This window comes from Urocampus carinirostris, chromosome 16 (assembly GCF_059441175.1).
Source record: "Urocampus carinirostris isolate Australia breed hairy pipefish chromosome 16, RoL_Ucar_1.0, whole genome shotgun sequence".
Taxonomy (NCBI): domain Eukaryota; kingdom Metazoa; phylum Chordata; class Actinopteri; order Syngnathiformes; family Syngnathidae; genus Urocampus; species Urocampus carinirostris.
This window is the reverse complement of record NC_142364.1, coordinates 34,549,124-34,568,235: the sequence shown is the minus strand read 5'-3', so window position 1 is coordinate 34,568,235 and position 19,112 is coordinate 34,549,124. Positions and strand designations below refer to the sequence as shown.

At 36.0% G+C, this 19,112-nt stretch overlaps 2 protein-coding genes across 10 annotated transcripts in view; one reads left to right on the top strand and one right to left on the bottom strand.

The window, feature by feature from the left end:
• Positions 1-19,112, bottom strand: part of ptpa (protein phosphatase 2 phosphatase activator) — an 88,162-nt gene that overhangs the window by 63,809 nt on the left and 5,241 nt on the right. For 3 of the 9 annotated variants that reach the window (XM_088319692.1, XM_088319693.1, XM_088319691.1), the window contains exons 1-8: positions 17,149-17,931; positions 17,000-17,042; positions 15,008-15,111; positions 13,024-13,110; positions 12,488-12,613; positions 10,866-10,983; positions 6,853-6,952; positions 2,687-2,811 (exon numbers count right to left, since the gene is read on the bottom strand). In XM_088319692.1, coding sequence (XP_088175818.1) covers positions 2,687-2,811; positions 6,853-6,952; positions 10,866-10,983; positions 12,488-12,613; positions 13,024-13,110; positions 15,008-15,111; positions 17,000-17,024 — 685 coding nt within the window. In that variant the 5' untranslated portion in view covers positions 17,025-17,042; positions 17,149-17,931. Of the gene's footprint in view, positions 1-2,686; positions 2,812-6,852; positions 6,953-10,865; positions 10,984-12,487; positions 12,614-13,023; positions 13,111-15,007; positions 15,112-16,183; positions 16,917-16,999; positions 17,043-17,148; positions 17,941-19,112 lie in introns of those variants that run through there. The other 6 variants (XM_088319686.1, XM_088319689.1, XM_088319695.1 and 3 more) reach the window with 6 other exon arrangements.
• The window catches only part of crata (carnitine O-acetyltransferase a), a 33,868-nt gene continuing 32,008 nt past the window's right edge, over positions 17,253-19,112 (top strand). The window contains exon 1 of the mRNA XM_088319684.1: positions 17,253-17,522. Coding sequence (XP_088175810.1) covers positions 17,499-17,522 — 24 coding nt within the window. The 5' untranslated portion in view covers positions 17,253-17,498. The remainder of the gene's footprint in view (positions 17,523-19,112) is intronic.

Sequence of the window (19,112 nt, the reverse complement as noted above, 5' to 3'; positions counted from 1 at the left end):
CTGACAACAGAAGCTGAGAGACGGGCACTGGAAAAGCTGCGGTCACTCTGAAAGAACATTTTTGTGATAGACAGCCTGACAACAGAAGCTGAGAGACGGGCACTGGAAAAGCTGCGGTCAATCTGAAAGAAAATTTTTGTGATAAAGTAACTTCTAATGTGAGGCAATCCTCATGAAGCCCACTTTTACTCAGGAAGGAGTTGGTGCACGATGCAGCTGCATATTTTTCATTTTGCGCTTGAAAGGGAGATCGAGAATGTCTTCAAAACAGGAGCTCTTGTTTGTTTGCCCACGTTTTTGTTAGCCTCTAGCCCAGGGGTCCAGACCCTATGGCTCGCGAGCCATATATGGCTTTTTTCATGAGCACATATGGCTCAGAAATACAATTATAAAGTTATACTCTCATCTATAGCGTTTCAATTCTGATAAACGCGGAGTTGAGTCTTGTGCGCGCATATCTAGTGAGAGAAACGGTTCGGTCCACTATATAAAGAGCACTTAGAGTTTACAGTCAAGTTGTTACATTAACAGATGCCAGTTTCAGGGATGTGATTTGACCAAAGTGAAATTATCTGAAAATTAGGCGGGGTCTGGGGGCCGCGGGCACCCAGCTAGGTCCAGGGCAGTGTCCTGGTGGGGGGACAAGTGGGCCGAAGCCCCCCGGAGCTCATGGGTTTTATGTTTTTTTAAGTACTTTCAATGCACTCAGATGACAAAGAAATAGACAAAACAACAGCATCAATTTTCAATGTATTTTGAACTATCCCATATAAAATTACAGTTTAAGTCAACTCAAAATCAGTCACATTAAAAAACATTGGACTGCCTTTGCTTTTAAAAACTATCACTGAGAATATCATCATATCTAACTCATGTGATTACTAAGTTAACACATAAATCATGTTGAAGAGTTCAAATTTCATGAGGAAATACTTGTATCATGACCAAATGAAAAGTAACTCATATTAGAACATACCACAAATGTCTTTGTTATAGCAGAAGATGTTATCTATAAATGAAAGTACAATAAGTATAGGCCCTACAGTAAAGTGTTGGTGTAATGTACACATGAAAATCTATTATTGTAATTGTTAAATATTTATGGCCATTTTTATTACGTTATAGTATTTTTGAAAAAAAGGGGAAAACTGTCAAATAAATTTGAAAAGTTTACCACCTACCTCAAAATTCACGACTCTATCAGCAACTGGTACAGGTTTTTGGGGTGGATCACGTCTCTCTATTACCGCTTCCGTTTGTGGTGTCAATAACGGATGGAGGCCTTAAAGTTTTGGAGTTTTCGTTTGGGCACCGAAACTACCAGCGATGGAATAATTTGTTGTTCTTGACTGGAGTTCTTTCACGTGTTTTTTGCTCTTTGCGTGACTTTCAAGAGCTTTGAAACCTCTCCCACCATAGACAATGGTATCATGGCATCAAATGCAAAGCGCTTTCCCGGCACGATCGATTTTTCGAATAAAGTCACTGAACAAATTCGTCACAGTCTTCTTTCCAACATTTGTAGATAATTCCTTCTCCAACCAGTCCGATCGAAACTTGTTTTTTACGATCTTATCAATTTCTTTACCTCGCGGAGCATCTCTGCGTTCGATCTCGGACATCTTTCTTTAAACACTCGGCAAAAACGTGTGAGAAATGAACAATGGCATACTCCTACGCCTTTATAAGAAGCGCGTTTATTGGTCAACACGGAGACTTCAACCAATCGCAAGTACGTTTCATTTCAGTTACGGAAACACTAAAATGGAATGCTGTAGAGACGAAATCGGTTTTTTTACCAATTAAAAAATCGGAAATCTTAAAATTTTATTTTTGGAGATAAAAAAAGCGGAATTCCGCGAATTAGCGGAAAAATCACATCCCTGCAGTTTTGTCAGTAAGTCGCTAAGGAATACCTTTTATGGTAGCTTATTAAATAATTTAGGTTTGCTGTTGAGAAACTTTAAAATGAAAACCCACAGAAAAACAGCTAGAAACACCAGCCGAGCACACAGAGCAATTTGATTGAGTGAGCAGTAGGGGTGGGAGGAGCTATGCACACATCGCACATCTCTATTATTTTACTGTTATTTTATTTTGGCAAATATGCAAATGTGACTCATTTGCTACACCATCAGTCCCCTCCTCTTGTTTCTGGCCACTTTTCACTCTCCTGTCTATTAAAAGCTCAAATACCTTAAAAATATAAACAACAAAGGCGAGAGTGGGATTGTGCAGTGTAGCAGCTAGAAGCTTTTTATTTTTTATTACAACCAGTCACTTTATTCAAAATACAATGAATTTGATTTTGGTATTTGCAATTTCAATCCCTCAACAGTTTTCCTTATTTTGTATCAGTGTAATATAAGTATCTAATTTCTTTTTTCACAAGATTTTCATTTTTGGCAACAAATCTTCATTCTGGTACATCACTAGTAGCATCTATCTGAAAATAAACTAAGGAAGATTTGAAGTATTTTGTAGCACTGTTTTACTATTTCGCCGATATGAAAATGTTTACAATGTAATTCCATTGAGGCAAAAAGTAAAAAAAAAAAAGCGACAATATGTTCAATTAACAGAGATATAATACAAACAAAAAACCCTGAGTACTTTTGGTTGTCAATTAGATTATATACATAAAGTATTTTGTGGAAATTTGTAGAAAATTTGAAAATCTTAGTACCTATAAATTGTGAGCTACCCCAAATGAAAGGTAGAAACTGGAAGTCATCGAGACCCCATACACCTTGGCTTCCAGCTGGTTCCATCCTGTAGGTCCTCTGAAGTTTCCGCATCACTGCGAGATATCTGGGGAAAAAAAACACATATTTAATTTGGAAATAATTTGAAGTAAAGAAATGGGGAAGAACAGGAAAATGTGTTGGACTTGAAATCAATTTTCCCCATTTAAAACAAAATATAAAAAACTCTTCAATTATCTCATTATAATAGTATTTCCGGACTATAATGCTCACCTTAAAACCATTAAATTGTCAGATAAGTACAGGTGTGTTTTATAATCCGGTGCGCCATATAGGCCAGAAAATATGGTCAATAAAATTAGAATGATTAAAATGAAATGCAGGGGGGCACGGCGGCTGAAAGGTTAGCGCGTCTGTGGCACAGTTCTGAGGTCATGAGATTGGATAGAACCTCCTGTTTGGAGTTTGCATGTTTTGCCCGTGCTTGCGTGGGTTTCCTCCGGGCACTCCGGTTTCTTCCTACATTCCAAAAACATGCATATTAGGTTGATTGGCAGGTCCAAATTGTCCCTAGGTGTGAATGAGCGAGGGAGTTGTCTGTCTCTGTGTGCCCTGCGACTGGCTGGCAACCAGTTCAGGACATCCCCTGAACATTTATGAGTGAATCTACCGTATTTTTCGCACAATAAGGCGCACCGGGCTATAGGGCGCATCCCGAAAAGATAGTTTTCGGTCCTATATTTGACATACATAAGACGCACCGGATCATAAGGCGCTACAATGGGAACGTCGACAAAACAGTCAGATAGTTCAGTCAAACTTATTACCCCCTTAACATTCCGAAAGCTTGCAAAGAAGCAAATACGTAAACAGATGCGGATGCGGTGTCCGTACGATGTCACTCAAATGCATCGTTCCAAACATGACTCGGAAGGTTAAACTCTTGGGATTCAAGAAATGCCAACCATTCCTTAGTTTCTATTTTCTTTCTCGCACGCAACTTTACTGTGCATATGACAATAAACACTTGGAATTGAGTTTAATTTAAAAATAGACACTTCATTCCATCTATTATCTGCACCGCTTATCACAGAAACATCGAGTTCAGTCTGAAACAAGATACAGGGAAATATATATAGCCGGAGTAGCTCACTGAAGTCGTTGTGTTCAATAATAATGTGCTGTAACTGTTTTCTCTATGCCGTCAACCCAACATGCTATTCACATTCATCTTTTTCGGCCATTTGCAGGCTTTGTTTTGCCCCTTTAGCCTATGCCAGCCTGTAAATGATAAAAAGGATCCGCCTCCTTTACCTCCGAATAACTTTAGCCAATAGTGATCGATTCAACTGATGATTGACACATCTTTTTCGGCCAATTGCAGGCTTTGTTTTGCCCCTTTAGCCTATGCGAGTCTGTAAATGATAAAAAGGATCCGCCCCCTTTACCTCTGAATAAATTTAGCCAATAGTGATCGATTCAACTGATGATTGACACATCTTTTTCGGCCAATTGCAGGCTTTGTTTTGCCCCTTTAGCCTATGCGAGCCTGTAAATGATTAAAAAGGATCCGCCCCCTTTACCTCCGAATAACTTTAGCCAATAGTGATCGATTCAAATGATGATTGACACATTGGTTAGCCAATGAAACGCCGGTAAATAAATCCCAGCATTCACCGCGGACTACTTTGCGTTCAGGGGAAAATCTAGTCGGCGGCTGCTGCATTAGTTGCAAGACTTTGGGACTTAATATTGATCCATAAATAAGGCGCACTGTTTTATAAGGAGCATGGTCAGCTTTTGAAAAAAATAAAGGCTTTTAGGTGCGCCTTATAGTGCGGAAAATAGGGTAAGTGGGGAAACAAGATTTCAAAATTATAGTTCTATAAAGTTTCCATTATTTAATAATATTATTTTGATGCAACCTTAGCTAACACAGTACTTTTAATTTCATATGAAAAAATATTTCACAAAATACCCTTTTTTGACGGTGGACCTTATAATCTGGTGCATTGTATAGTCCAGAAAATACGGAATTTTTTGATAAGATAAAATAATAATACTTCACAACAGGAAACCATTTTGGTTTTGATTATTTTCTCCTACCACACTTATAAACATATTGCATATTGTTGGCGGAAGATATTGGTCATTTTAAGTATTTTCATTCTATTTTAAACGTTTGCCATGTTTTAACCCTTTTTTCAACAAAATAACAAATAGAACATAAATTAGCCAAGTTATGTGAAATTGGGGATAATCTAACTACATGGACCAAGATTTGGGTTGTTATTTTCGACTCAGTTAAATTTTATTCCACATATCAAAAAGGGGCTTTTATAATCTCAAGAATATAGACAGAGTCCGCCCATTTCTTTTTCAAGCAAACACGGAGGTACTGATGCATGCTTTTATATGTTTTTGTTTAGATTAATGTAATGCCCTGCTCTCTGGTCTGCCCTAAAACAGTATTGCTCATTTGCAGCTATTATAAAACTCACCAGCACTGGTGCGTAAGGGGAGGGATCACATTACATCAGTTTTAAAACCGTTGCAGTGGCTGATTTGCTTTCAATATAGCGGCCCTCGCAGTCCCTAAAATCCTCTGGCAACAGCTTGTTCACTGCTCCCAGGGTGAGGACCAAAACCTATGGTGAAGCAGCATTCAGCCAATTTGGTACTCACCTAAGGAACAGTCTGCTGGAGGACATCAGGTCTGCAGGGACCCTTGATATTTTTAAGAGGAGGCTCAAGACCCACTTTTTTAATATGGATTTTTATTTATCATTTTTATCTAGTTTTGATCTATTTAACTTCTAATCTTTTACTGTATCATTCCTTACTTTTTTATTTCATAATTTAATGTTTTGTTTTGCATTTTTTAAATTTGTATTTTAATATTTCAGTGTTTCCTCATTTGGAGGTACCACATTGGTATGATGTGGTTCAATTGCTCTATTACTACTTATTCAATTTTATTGTATTTCAACCATTATTTCTATCCGAGTATGGTATCTGTGAATGTTTTTTGGGTTGTCGATAGGAGGGGAGCGGGGATTTTACTGACTTGTTGTATGCTGAATGCAATTTTTTGCCTAAAAAGTGCTTTACAAAAAAAATTAATTTGATTTGATGAAGGTGATGTATTTTTACAAGAAAAATTAATAATTTAAATGACCAAACAGGAGGCCTATACATCCATTATCTGCACCGCTTATCCTCAGTAGGGTCGTGGGGGGTGCTGGAGCCCATCGCAGCTGTCTTCGGACAGTGGGCAGGAGACACTCTGAACTGGTTGCCTGCCAGTCATAGGGCCAAACAGGAGGCAATCGGCCATAATAGAAAGTCTTGCTTATTTTAGAGACTTTTTCTTTTTCCTTTTTGGACTGAAGTAAAAATATAATTACATATAAATAATTGAATTGCAATAAAGAAATAAAAATAGAGTATAATAAAGTATAAAAAATTAAGAAAAATATGACATAAAATGACCAAAGTAGGGCAGCACGGCAGCGCAGTGGTCAACGCGTGTGCGGCACAGTTCTAAGGTCTTGGGAACCTCCTGTGTGGGTTCAAATCCAGCTACCGAACTTACTGTGCGGAGTTTGTATGTTCTCCCCGTGCTTGCGTGGGTTTCTTCCGAGCACTCCGGTTTCCTCCCACATTCCAAAGACATGCATTTCAGGTGGATTGGCCGGTCCAAATTGTCCCAAGGTGTGAATGAGCGAGTGAGTTGTCTGTCCCTCTGTGCCCTGCGATTGGCTGGCAACCAGTTCAGGGTGTCCCCTGCCCACTGCCCGATGATTGCTGGGATGGGCTCCAGCACCCCCGTGACCCTACTGAGGACAAGCGGTGCAGCTAATGAGATGAGATGAGCAAAGTATCTGGGAACTTCATCAGACAATGCAACTAGTTTTAAGGAATTTTTTTCTTATTTTACCCAAATAATTAACAATTTGGTTAGTTATTTTTTCTTATTTTAATTATAAAATAAAGTTGAAACCCTAAAAGAACATAACTCATATTTGAAGCGGACAACATTTTCTGCCAGTAGAGAGTTATTATTTTTTCTTTTTTTCAGATTAACAATTGGAAGCACTGGTGTGTGTTTTCTTGGGTTAAATACAAATTCACAGTAACTACTTACTTGTTAAAAACTTCAAAAACAATAGCCAGCTGATCATCTACTTTAAGAGCCCCAACCTTGCAGAGACAGCAGAGGAATGCTGCAAAGGCAGCTTCGTGCCCTGTAGAGGAAGAACATGAGGCAAAATGTCAACAGAAACGATGTATTTGCAGTTTGACTCAGTCAGATAAGATATTATGCTTTTGAGACAGACTTCAATTCAATTCATCCATTAGTTAATAGTTATGTAAATAGTTATAATGTTTGGAACGGATAACCTAAAATTTGCCAAAATTCCACTTTAATTACTTGAATAAGATATCGGCTTGCTACAACGGGTCAGGTGTAATCGACATTTCGTTCTGTGTACATTGTTACACAGAATGACAATACAACGAAATTATTATTATTATTATTATATAAATGCAATAAAGCTTATTTTGCTCTTTGTGAACCATAAAAAAAGTTTGAAAAATTACAGTTGGATAAAATAACAGGACAATAAGTAATTTGCATTTTATTTTCTTAAAAAACAATGGAGATGAATAGTGTACTTCCTAATCAGGTTTGGGGAGTAACATAATACATGTAAGGGTGTCACGTAATGAGCGCAAAAAATAAATCTTGTATTCCGTTACAATTACAGAAAAAAGAGGTAATCAAATTACATTTATGTAAAATAAGGATTACATTGCAGTATCATAATTGTATTTCTAACTATATTTAAATTCACATAATAAGCCGATATTCTAATTGTGTCTATCACAATTTCAATCACAAATAATTGAGAGACAGAGAAGCGGTGCAAGTATTGTAGTAATGTCTGTATATCTTGCGGAAACTGCACTGCATTTCTCCTTTAATATGGCATTCATTTTGTTTAAATGGCATGAGCCTGCAGTTTAGTGAGGGCAGCACAGATGCGCGCTCGCGATGCATTAGGAACAGTTGGTCAATATGATTGTCTTCTTTTTGTATTTTGCCGTTAATTGGTGTTCGAAAACGATAAACAATCACTGTATTGTTATCTTGTGAGATTTTTTTGCTTAGCCTAATAAATCTCATTATTATTATTAAGCGGTTTAGCATCAAACAAGTAATACTTGAACTTGGACATAAGTCATCAGAGTTTGTTGGAAAGTAAACACTTTGTGTGTTTAAAACAATATAGGGTTCTTCTTAATGTACCGTATTTTCCGCACTATAAGGCGCACCTAAAAGCCTTTATTTTTTTCAAAAGCTGACCATGCGCCTTATAATACAGTGCGCCTTATTTATGGATCAACATTAAGTTGCAAAGTCTTCCAACTAACTTGCCGACTAGATTTTCCCCCGAACGCCAAGTAGTCCGCGGTGAATGCTAGGATTTATTTACCGGCGTTTCATTGGCTAACCAATGTGTCAATCATCATTTGAATCGATCACCTTTGGCTAGAGTTATTCGGAGGTCAAGGGGCGGATCCTTTTTATCATTTACAGGCTGGCATTGGCTTAAACGGCAAAACAAAGCCTGCAATTGGCCAAAAAAGATTTGTAAATCATCATTTGAATCGATCACCTTTGGCTAGAGTTATTCGGAGGTCAAGGGGCGGATCCTTTTTATCATTTACAGGCTGGCATTGGCTTAAACGGCAAAACAAAGCCTGCAATTGGCCAAAAAAGATGTGTAAATCATCAGTTGAATCGATTACTATTGTCTAAAGTTATTCTGAGGTCAAGGGGCGGATCCTTTTTATCATTTACAGGCTGGCATTGGCTTAGACGGCAAAACAAAGCCTGCAATTGGCCAAAAAAGATGAATGTGTATAGCACGTGGTTGACGGCATACAGAAAGCATTTTTTACTATACTGTATTTGTAAATATTTTATTCTCCTGGATTTACTACACTCACGTATATAAGAGGACATTGGCTGGACATTATTATGAACACAACGACTTCGGTGAGCTACTCCGGCTATATATATTTCCCTGTATCTTGTTTCAGACTGAACTCGATGTTTCTGTGATAAGCGGTGCAGATAATGGATGGAATGGAGTGTCTATCTTTAAATTAAACTCAATTCCAAGTGTTTATTGTCATATGCACAGTAAAGTTGCGTGCGAAAAAGATAATAGAAACTAAGGAATGGTTGGCATTTCTTGAATCCCAAGAGTTTAACCTTCCGAGTCATGTTTGGAACGATGCATTTGAGTGACATCGTACGGACACCGCATCCGCATCTGTTTACGTATTTGCTTCTTTGCAAGCTTTCGGAATGTTAAGGGGGTAATAAGTTTGACTGAACTATCTGACTGTTTTGTCGACGTTCCCATTGTAGCGCCTTATAATCCGGTGCGCCTTATGTATGTCAAAAATATGACGAAAAACTATTTTTTCGGGGTGCGCCCTATAGCCCGGTGCGCCTTATCGTGCGGAAAATACGGTAAACTAAAACACAGTGTATCTTGTCAGCGATGTGAAAGAGAAAGTTTTATTTTTGCTTAAAACAACTATACTATTTGGGTAAATTTAAGCAACTACCTGAACTTGGTTTCCTCTAATTATTTTTCAAGGCTACCTTGTTAATTTTTCTCAAACAAAATTTGTTAATTGTATTATTATTATGTTTGTTTTTTCTTCTCTTTTTTGTTGCATATTTGGTATGAAGAGTAATCCAAAAGTAATCGAAAGTAATCAAGTTACATTACTGCATTATTAGGGTTTTCGCATTACGTTACAGATTACATTTTTCAACAGGTGACTAGTAACTGTATCGAATTACATTTTTGAAATAACCCTCAAAACCCTGCTCTTTATATGCATTCATTCATCTACCCCGTTATCTGTTCAGTTTCTGTGCTCATACTGATACACCATAAAAAGGCCAAGCGATGGCAGGAAAGACCGTCGTTGATGAAAAGTGGCGCTTTGGCGCCACACTGTGATACACTTTGTGCTGGATTATGCTGAAATTCAGAGAGGATCTTACATCAAAAATCCAAAAACCCTTTTTAATTGATTCTTTTTGGATTACACTGCCCAAAATCAGTGACTACATGAAGTTTTAATTGTCAAACCAAATGTATTTTCATTGGTGGATTTAGACATTCTTAACAGATATAATATGAGGAACAGTAAAAAAGAACAGACTTTAAAACAGCATTAGCTCGATATTAAATAAAATTTATTTTACGTGACACTTTTCTATTTATAGGCAAGGCCAATGTGGCATCCTAGGCAAGTGATGAGCAAACCTAAAAATATTTTGAATAACGAAATGCAATTTTCTCTAGCCATTGTTTACAGAATCTCATAAATCACGCGATATTTTGCATGCGCATGTGTATCTCTCCTTCTCTGTGATTACTTCTGGTTCGGAATATGGAGTTTGTGGTTAAATCAATGAGAGGGAACATGGCACAAAAAAAAAGAAAGATTAGTAAAGACCAGTAAATATACATCTGGCGAAACTGTGAAGGATCCTCAGAAATTGAATGACTACAAAGGCATAATCAAGTCATCGAAATGACAAAAGGTGTGACAAGCACCCTGCAGGTGAAAACATTTGATAATAAAACCAAAACAATGCGTGTGTTCAACGATGGGACAATTGCAGGAGTCTTCAACGCCCTCAGCTCTGTTCACTGTATGTATTTTTTCACTTATTAAATGATTTCCCCAAAACAAAAACAAAATGTGCTGGAATGCGATCACTCCATTTAAATGTTTATGTGTTTACATGCACAAGTAATCCCTAAGACTACAATCCGACTTCTGTATGCATTTACATGGCTTTAGATAACTGGAATACCCATTTCAATTTTAATATTGCTTGCATGTAAAAGGTACCCATTGGGTAATTTGGGAATAAGAAGAAAATAGTATCCAGGCACAATGAATGAACCAAACAAAGCAGTTAAATCAGCCTTATTTCTTTTAGTTTAAACAAGCAAAGTTTACACAAAATTGCTGATGTCTTAATTTTACAATGGCTTTTGCCTCGGAAAAACAGTGCAGCTTCCCAAAAATGAATTGAATAACAAAAGATAATACCTGTTCCATAGTCTATCCTGGTGGAGTTCCCCACAGACTCTTTCAAGTAGACAGCTATCTCTGGGGCTGCGGCCTGTTTGTCAGCAGGTAGCACTGCTGAAACCAGGGCTTCTGCTTCCTACCGACAGCAACATTTCTTTCAGTACCTATAAAATATACTGGACATCTTTCATTGATTGGATGGGTGACTCTTTTAAACCAGATTTTCCCAAGACTCTAAAGATTTTAAAGCTCTCATCCTAAATTGATGGCTTTGTTAACTCATTTACTGATGTTTCTGTTCTACACAGGTGGTTACTTTTTAAACCACTCACTAAATTTTCTATTGAATTAATTTTCCTAACTTGCCAAGCCTGTTTAAGCATTTTGCAACCTCTTATTCAAGTTAAAATCAGCCATTATTTTTGACTTTGAAATAAAAATCTGTTCTAATGTTAACTGCAAAAAGATGTAAACAAGAGGTTTATTGGAGACAGAAATATCTTCAATTCCTTAAAATGTATGGCTGGAATATATTGGATAATGGATAAATGTAAAATAGCAAGAGCGTAAGATGCCAATGTTTAAACTTTCCTAAGAGTTGGGTTTTCCGTTGTGTGTGAAGACCAGTGTTAGGACTAACGTTTACCTGGAACTCACTTTTCTCAGCATCGAGCACTCTAACGCATTCTCAATCAAATTTTGTAACTCCACTGTGATTACTACTTGGTGCGTTACTGCATTACGTTGCCACTTATTGAATGCAGATCCTGAATTACAGTGTCCTCTGATTGCCCAATACCACTGCATCACTCATGTTGTCACTAACAGCCCTCGATCTGCCAGCAACACTATTTGAAGGGTAGGCTTGTTTAGATTGACCTAAAAAGTACAATTGAATACAGTTAAGGAACTGTCTAAAGCACAGAGTATGAGGATGCTGAATTTCTCCTCATGGAGATATTTTCCCTTCCGTATGTTCTCACATCTTTGCCAAATTGAAAACCATAAAATAAAATACTGAAATCAAAGGGGGGGGCTTATATGCACATATTTGGTTATGTGTCACCAGTAGCAAAGGGAGGCAGCGCGTGGGGATGGGGCATGACTTATACAGGAACCACAAACACAAAATAAATAAGGCAAACGTGAGCACAATCTTTACAGTAACTGTGTGCTGAATTTTGGTCGATTTATTTGCAAAAATATCTTTTGCAATACGCAATACGTGGAGAAAAAAGAAAAATTCTTTGATAGTACCCAGAAATGGATAATATCTTTGAGTAGTTTGAAGCTCAGAGACAAAATGGATATAGAGTGTCTCGGCTGAGTGTTTGCAAGCTCTCAAAAATGCAAAAATATTTAACCGAATTAATTTTCAAATGAAATAACTAGTAACTGTAACTGTTTTGTTGAAAGGTGCCAAACATTTCTGAAGACAAATGCCTCGCTTTAGTCTTTTAGTCTCATTATGTCCCATGTTGCCAGAATACAACACATTTTATATTCAAAGTGGCTGATTATACATTTACTGTGTACTTCTCATAAACGGAAACTTACAAATGTAATTAGTCCTATGACAAGTCATTTATATGAGTATTATTATAGTATCAAATGTAAGGAGAGCAGAATGTGAGACTAACCTGGTCTAATTGAGCAAACCAGGTTCTGAAGGCTTTATTACCAAAGCGGGATGGCTGGTCAACAGGTGGGGTCTCATTTATCCATCTGTCAAGAGTCCTTAAAAGATTGAGTAATTTCTCCACTGTCTGTAATAAAATAAACAAAAAACACACCAATGACTGATGATATGAGACAATTAAGTCAAGTTCAATCTATATAACCTAATACATCTTAAGGAAAAATGCGCAAAATAATATGCCCCAAAATTTCACTTTTTATGCTACATAAAGAAAGTTATTTCACTTCTGCTGGCGATTAGAGGGTTTTACACATAAGCGGCCAAAAAATGTAAAAATAAAATTATGTTACGAAATTATGCAAATGCAACACAACACGTGCTTTTTAACAAATGTGGTCAATGACAAAATTGTGTAGAGTAATGTGATACCACAATACTTCTGATATCAAAACATCCTTAATCCATAATAGTCATCACTAAAAATGCAATCAAACATCAAATAAAAACTATTTGGGGATTTAAAAGGAGACAGAATACCTCTGAAACCTTGTAATCACATGTTAGCTTCTTTCCTTTCACACTTTCATTAAGAGTCAGAATGAATCCCATGTAGTCCACATAAGCCTGTAAAAAATGATACAATACACATTAAATATGCAGTCAGCCAAATGGCTGCCAAAATTGATTGCAACAGAATAGCAAAAATGTCATTGTTGTCAGTTTTTTTTTGTTCAAAATTTGAAGGATTTTTCAGTTCACTCAAAAGAAAATACACAACCTTAGTTGTGAAAAGCAGTGTCATTTTGACAAGGAATTGCATTTACAGTTATTTTCCCCGCTTTATTTTTGTGAAATCACTACACGCTAATGCTGCTTTTGCTTACTCGTGAGTGAACCTACTAACTTTGAGATTTGACATCCAGTTTAAAACAAAGCCAGCCTAAACATACGTAAAATACATCTTATATGACAACCCTATGGCAAATTTGTTTGTTGTTTTTTGGAATACACCAAATATCGTAAAATCCGACAATGAACACAATCTAAATGAGAAACATCTGAAGGCTACTAAGTTTTATAATCTAGTAAATGTAACTCTTTAAAAATAAGTGAATTAACTACCATAGAAACCTATAAGGTGACACTTGATTCTAAGTCGTGCCTATTACTTTTGCGTTGAAAAAACGTGATCAGACTAGAAGCACAAATGATAGAATGATATAATAGTTGAGACAAAGTTTTAGTCACATACTTACTTTTTTCCCCAAACAGTGCCAGTAACACAGCACTAGAGGGTGTGTTGTTAAAAAGGTCAGGTTGAGGTATATTTGTGTAGTTAGGGCACTTTAGGGTGGTCAATTTGTTTGTGGCACTCTATTTGGAAAAGGCGAATTTGGCAATTTAAAAATGCTTCTCAAGACCTGTTCCAGTCAACTAAAAGACAAAGTTGTAGGTCACAGGCCTCCAGATTTCAATCAAATTGTATGCCCTTGTTTCTGCATACATTTGCAGGCATGTGCCTTCTTTAAAGTACAAGCAATTGTCAATGATATATATTCCGTTTAGATGATGTCCTACTTAATACATAAATTGGTCGAATCATTATGCAAAAATAATGTTTTAAAATTTAGGAAAAAAGTAGATTCTCATTGTCCGGATTATACTGTGCATAAAGTCGTATGAAAAAGCTTGGGTACCCCCTGATAATTTTCAAGAATGTTTAAAATGGTCAAAAATACCTTTAAGCAGAATCTTGACCCTTGCTGGAAGCTAAAGAAAGCGTTTAGGGGCAGTCATTTCTTTAAAAGAGGATTTACTAAATATTGATATAACTATTATTGTTATGTTACCCTTATTGAAACTTGTAATTGTGACCATTTTTTACATGTTGTTTTGGCAAATAAAAAAAGAAAAACTCAAAATTAGCAACATTGTTTCAAATGGCAGACAATATAGTTTTATTGATTTTTTTCTCATCTTAAAAACATTTCTTAAAATGTAAAACATGCTTTTGCTACCTGCAATATCATACTATTTTGCCCATTTTAAGGATCATTATTTATATTTTATTTGGGATAACAATAATTATACAACATTTTCCAGCAGTAAGGTAAGACATTTTCTGCGATGGTAGAGGATCCCTCATCTGTTTGTTTTCTGTTTCTGTTTGCTGTCCCACCTGTCAGATACGATTTCAGCACTTTCTCTTCCATCGTTTACATATGAGTTTATAAATCTATTCAATAGGTCTCATTGTATCAATGAATAACATCGACTTTTTTCTAAATACATTTTTTAAGTATTAAATCATAAAATTGACAATATCTATCATGGTGCAAAATGCTCAAGTACATTTATTTGGTCCACAGGATTAGTCCTGTTGTTTGAGGTTTACTTTGATCTATAGTGTTTTTTTAATATTGTATTTGATTTATATATTTTTATTCTGACTTTTGAATATTTTTTTGTTAATGAAAGTTAAGTCTATTTAGTTATCCATGTCCATCAACAGGTGACTTACCTGAGAGCGCTTCCACTTGCCCATGTCTGGTACCATGGTTATTTCTTTCTTGGGTACCATGAAAGATGTTGTAATCGCCATCGATTCACCCTCAGATGCAGCTCCTACAGTAGGGCGGTCATAAAGAAATTTGCATTAAAATAAAGTTGTCTGAGTGAAAATAAAACTCCCTGTTAGCTTAAGATGTGATTCTAAGGTTCTGTTGGTAGTATACAAAATAATGCATGGACTTGCTCCCTCATATCTCTCAGACTTAATTTCGCCCTATGTTCCGGTCCAGAGCCTTCGCTCTGAAAATGCTGGTCTACTAGTGAAGAACCAAGAACCAAGAAGAGATCCGCAGGTTCGAGAGCGTTCTCCTTTCGGGCCCCGGTGCTGTGGAAAGCTCTTCCCCCTGAGATTCAATCTGCAACCTCAGTGGAAATGTTTAAATCCAAACTTAAAACACACTTTCTATACAACCTATATTTTATGTTGACAATATATGTGTAGTATTTGCCCTCCTGTAGGTTTTAGATCAGGGGATGGTGTCATAATAGTCTGTGGTTTGCAATAATCTGTGGTCTGTGCAGCCCTTTGAGACTCTTTGTGATTAAGGGCTATACAAATAAACATGACTTGACCAACACGAGAAAAGCGTAAAAAATAACACTGTGAATGATTGACACATTTTGTTGTGGGAAGAGCATTATGGTTTAAAGGTTTGCTCATTTTTGTGTAACTAGAAAGAATGTTGGTGAACAAAGACAACATTTTTGAATTTTTTCAGCCAAGGTACACTTTTTTTCATTAAAAATACTCTAGGCACACATGTCTATTGAAATATTTAGAAACAAATACTCAGCAGCAGTTTATATTCTTCTTTTAAATATTAAATTATAATGTTGTCTAAATTTACAGCATAAAGTTTTTGTGATTAAGGGCTGTATAAATAAATATGACATGACTTATCATTTGTGGTCACTGTTACTTTGGTTAAAAATCCGTAAATATACTGTAGTTTTCGGTTTGACAATATGTTTAACTGTCTTTCAAGTGTTACTACATTTCTAGCTCGTTTTCTAAAAAGCAATACAAAAATACAGCTTAAAATGAGCAAAAAATGATCTGCCAAGGGAATAAAACCGTATATAATTAATTGTATTCAATGAGCAAACTTATGTGCAAGATTCTTACCTTATTTGATGTTTTCAACCTTTTGCAGGGCAATCTTAAACAGTTTCATCAATACAAAACAACATAACGTATATATAATAACTAACATACCTCATGATCTGATAAATTAGTATATAAAAAGAAACATATGTATCTGCTGTCACCTACTAATAGCAAAAAAATGTTAAAGCTACTTGGCTGATCCCTGGAAGAAATCAAAAAATCTTAAGAATAGCATGCTTTTTGCAAAGCTTTATTTGGGTAGTTTCCAGTGGCACACTCGACTAGGTATCCTGGCAACCGGCACGCTGGTTGAAAAACACTGGTCGAATGCATGTCAACTTCAGATGTTATGAATCTGAATCTCAGTAATGGGCTCTTTCTGGATATTTCAACTGATTTCCTATAGAAAATGAAACCACGCAACAATGGATTATGTCAAGGAATTTAAAAACATTAGTGATTAGTTAGTGTCTACGTATTATTAGAACTGTTTTTAATGGATGAATATAGTTCAAATAAACTGAATGAGTTCAATAAATAACTGGGTTTATTTCAGCTTGTACTCAACAACTAGAAGAACAACTTAGTATTTGACTAATGCACAGGATCACCTAGATTGGTAACACAAAATGTATTTATTTGAACGCGCATAAAAAAAAATCTTCGTTAGTTGACTTGAGATTGTGATATTTATACTACGATTTAAAAGTTGCACGTTTATGTAGAGGATAAACTTACTATATTCATTTCAATGTTTTTTATTTGAAAGACATACTAGTAGTTGCGTAAAAAATATACAAATACGCTGAAAATCAACATTTTGAAGAATTTTACCGGACTGTTTATTTGGTTCCGCCATTGCGAAGCTGTCCACCTTCTTCGCGAAGTACAAAGGGGAGGAAATCGAGACGTGACTCGTTAGCGACACAAGTGGTGATAAGGTTGTATAACAAAAACATATTTGCAGTCATTATTTTATTTACCTTTTTTATCAGCTACCCTTTTTACTACTGCTGTTTAAGTCAATTCGTTACAGTGGTGTTAAGAAAATATGAAACGTATAAAATGATGTAAGTAATTGGTCAACTTTTCATACAGGAAGTGCCAACAAGGTGTGATTTCCGTTGCTTTTATACCTGGTTTCTCCCTGTAATTACCTGATTATAGGCATAAGGAATAACAGTCGTGTTCTGTTATTGTACGGAATCCGTTTTGTAAGGGTGCTGTGTGCGTCTGTTTAAAGGCTAAATACATTTCTTAACTGGTTGGAAGTTCTTTGATGAACTTCGAGCTCTGACTGTGATCATACGGAAGGCGTTTCTAAAAGCTGAGAATGTGGGGCATTTGCAGCAGAATGGTGAGAACCTAAGTTGACTCTTTGCATATTGCACATCGTACATTGTTAACAACTGTTTGATCGTTTGAGGAAACAAATTATACTACCCTAATTTTCGAGTGCTGCTGTTTTCATTCTGATGGTCGATTAGTTTACATTATTTGCTAGCTGTGTGCTAACTAGGCAAAAGGTGAATGTTTATTTTTACTTACTTCTGGGAATTTGCGCGTGTTTGTGCGTGTGTAATTTCAATGTACAGCCCGAAAGCTAGCATAAAATATCAAAAGGGCATTATTTTGTTTGAGATTAATCCAAATTTGGAAGCAAATTAATTTTATTATAGTACAGAAAAAACAAATGGCATTATTAATAATCCTGTAAAATTATTTAAGGACAAAATACTACTTAAATTTGTGTTGGCATATAATTTGTTGACAGCGACACTGTCAATTCTCCATAACAGTTTTTGTTTCTTGTTTTAATCTTAAAAAATAATAGTCATCAAAGAAAAAAAAACGTAAGCATACGATTACATTAAAACAAAAGGATTTAAAAAATATATATTCCTTTATTTTCTCTTATAATATAGTAGACGTCTTTTCGTCACTACTACTTTTGCGCAACTTCTACCTGTTCTTACTGTATTTTGAAAACAGTATTGCATACACATATCAGATTGAGCTACAACAGCAAATATTAGTGAAGCGTTCCTCATTTTTATTGTTTTTTGTTATTAGTGTCAATAAATTTGTTCAAACCAAAAAATGTCAGAAAAAAATGTTAAAACGTCATATTGTCAGACATAACGAAATTGTGAATATGCTTGATTGCTGATAAGATTGTCGAGAAAAAAATGTTCAAACCTCACATTGTTTATTTGCTGTTAATAGTGTCAATAAAATTGTTCGAACAAACTCGTCCTAATTAAATTGACAAATCAGTTTTAATGAGACGTGAGCAGTGCCATGTCCCATAAATAATTGTGAAAATACATATCTTGCCATTTGCATTGGAAAATTTACTAATTTCTCAACTTATAAGGTAATTTTCGTGCTGTCAATGTGTTTGTTGCACTACTTTTTATTGCGCTGTTGTTACGATACACTATTTTTCATTTCACTATTATCTAGTCTCCAAGTGCTCTTAATACAGTACCTTTCATATGTTTTGCTCATTTATTCTTACATTTTTTATCTAATCTTCCTCTTTTAAATCAGTATTGTGTGTTTATGTCTTATATCGTTGCAAACAATGTTCACTACATTGTTCTCAATGGCAATAAAGACGATTCCATTTAGATTAATTAATCATCATTTTGGGCAATATGTTAGGACTCTGCTCAATAGGGTATGTAAAATACAGAATTAAAATAAAGTATTATTAACCATTCATTCATTCATTAACTGCACCGCTTATCCTCAGAAGGGTCACGGGAGTGCTGGGGCCCATCTCAGCTGTCCTCGGGTTGTGAGCAGGGGTCACCCTGAACTGGTTGCCAGCCAGTCGCAGGGCACACAGAGACAGACAACTCACTCGCTCATTCACAACTAGGGACAGTTTGAACCGGCCAATCAACCTGAAATGCATGTTTTTGGAATATGGGAGGAAACT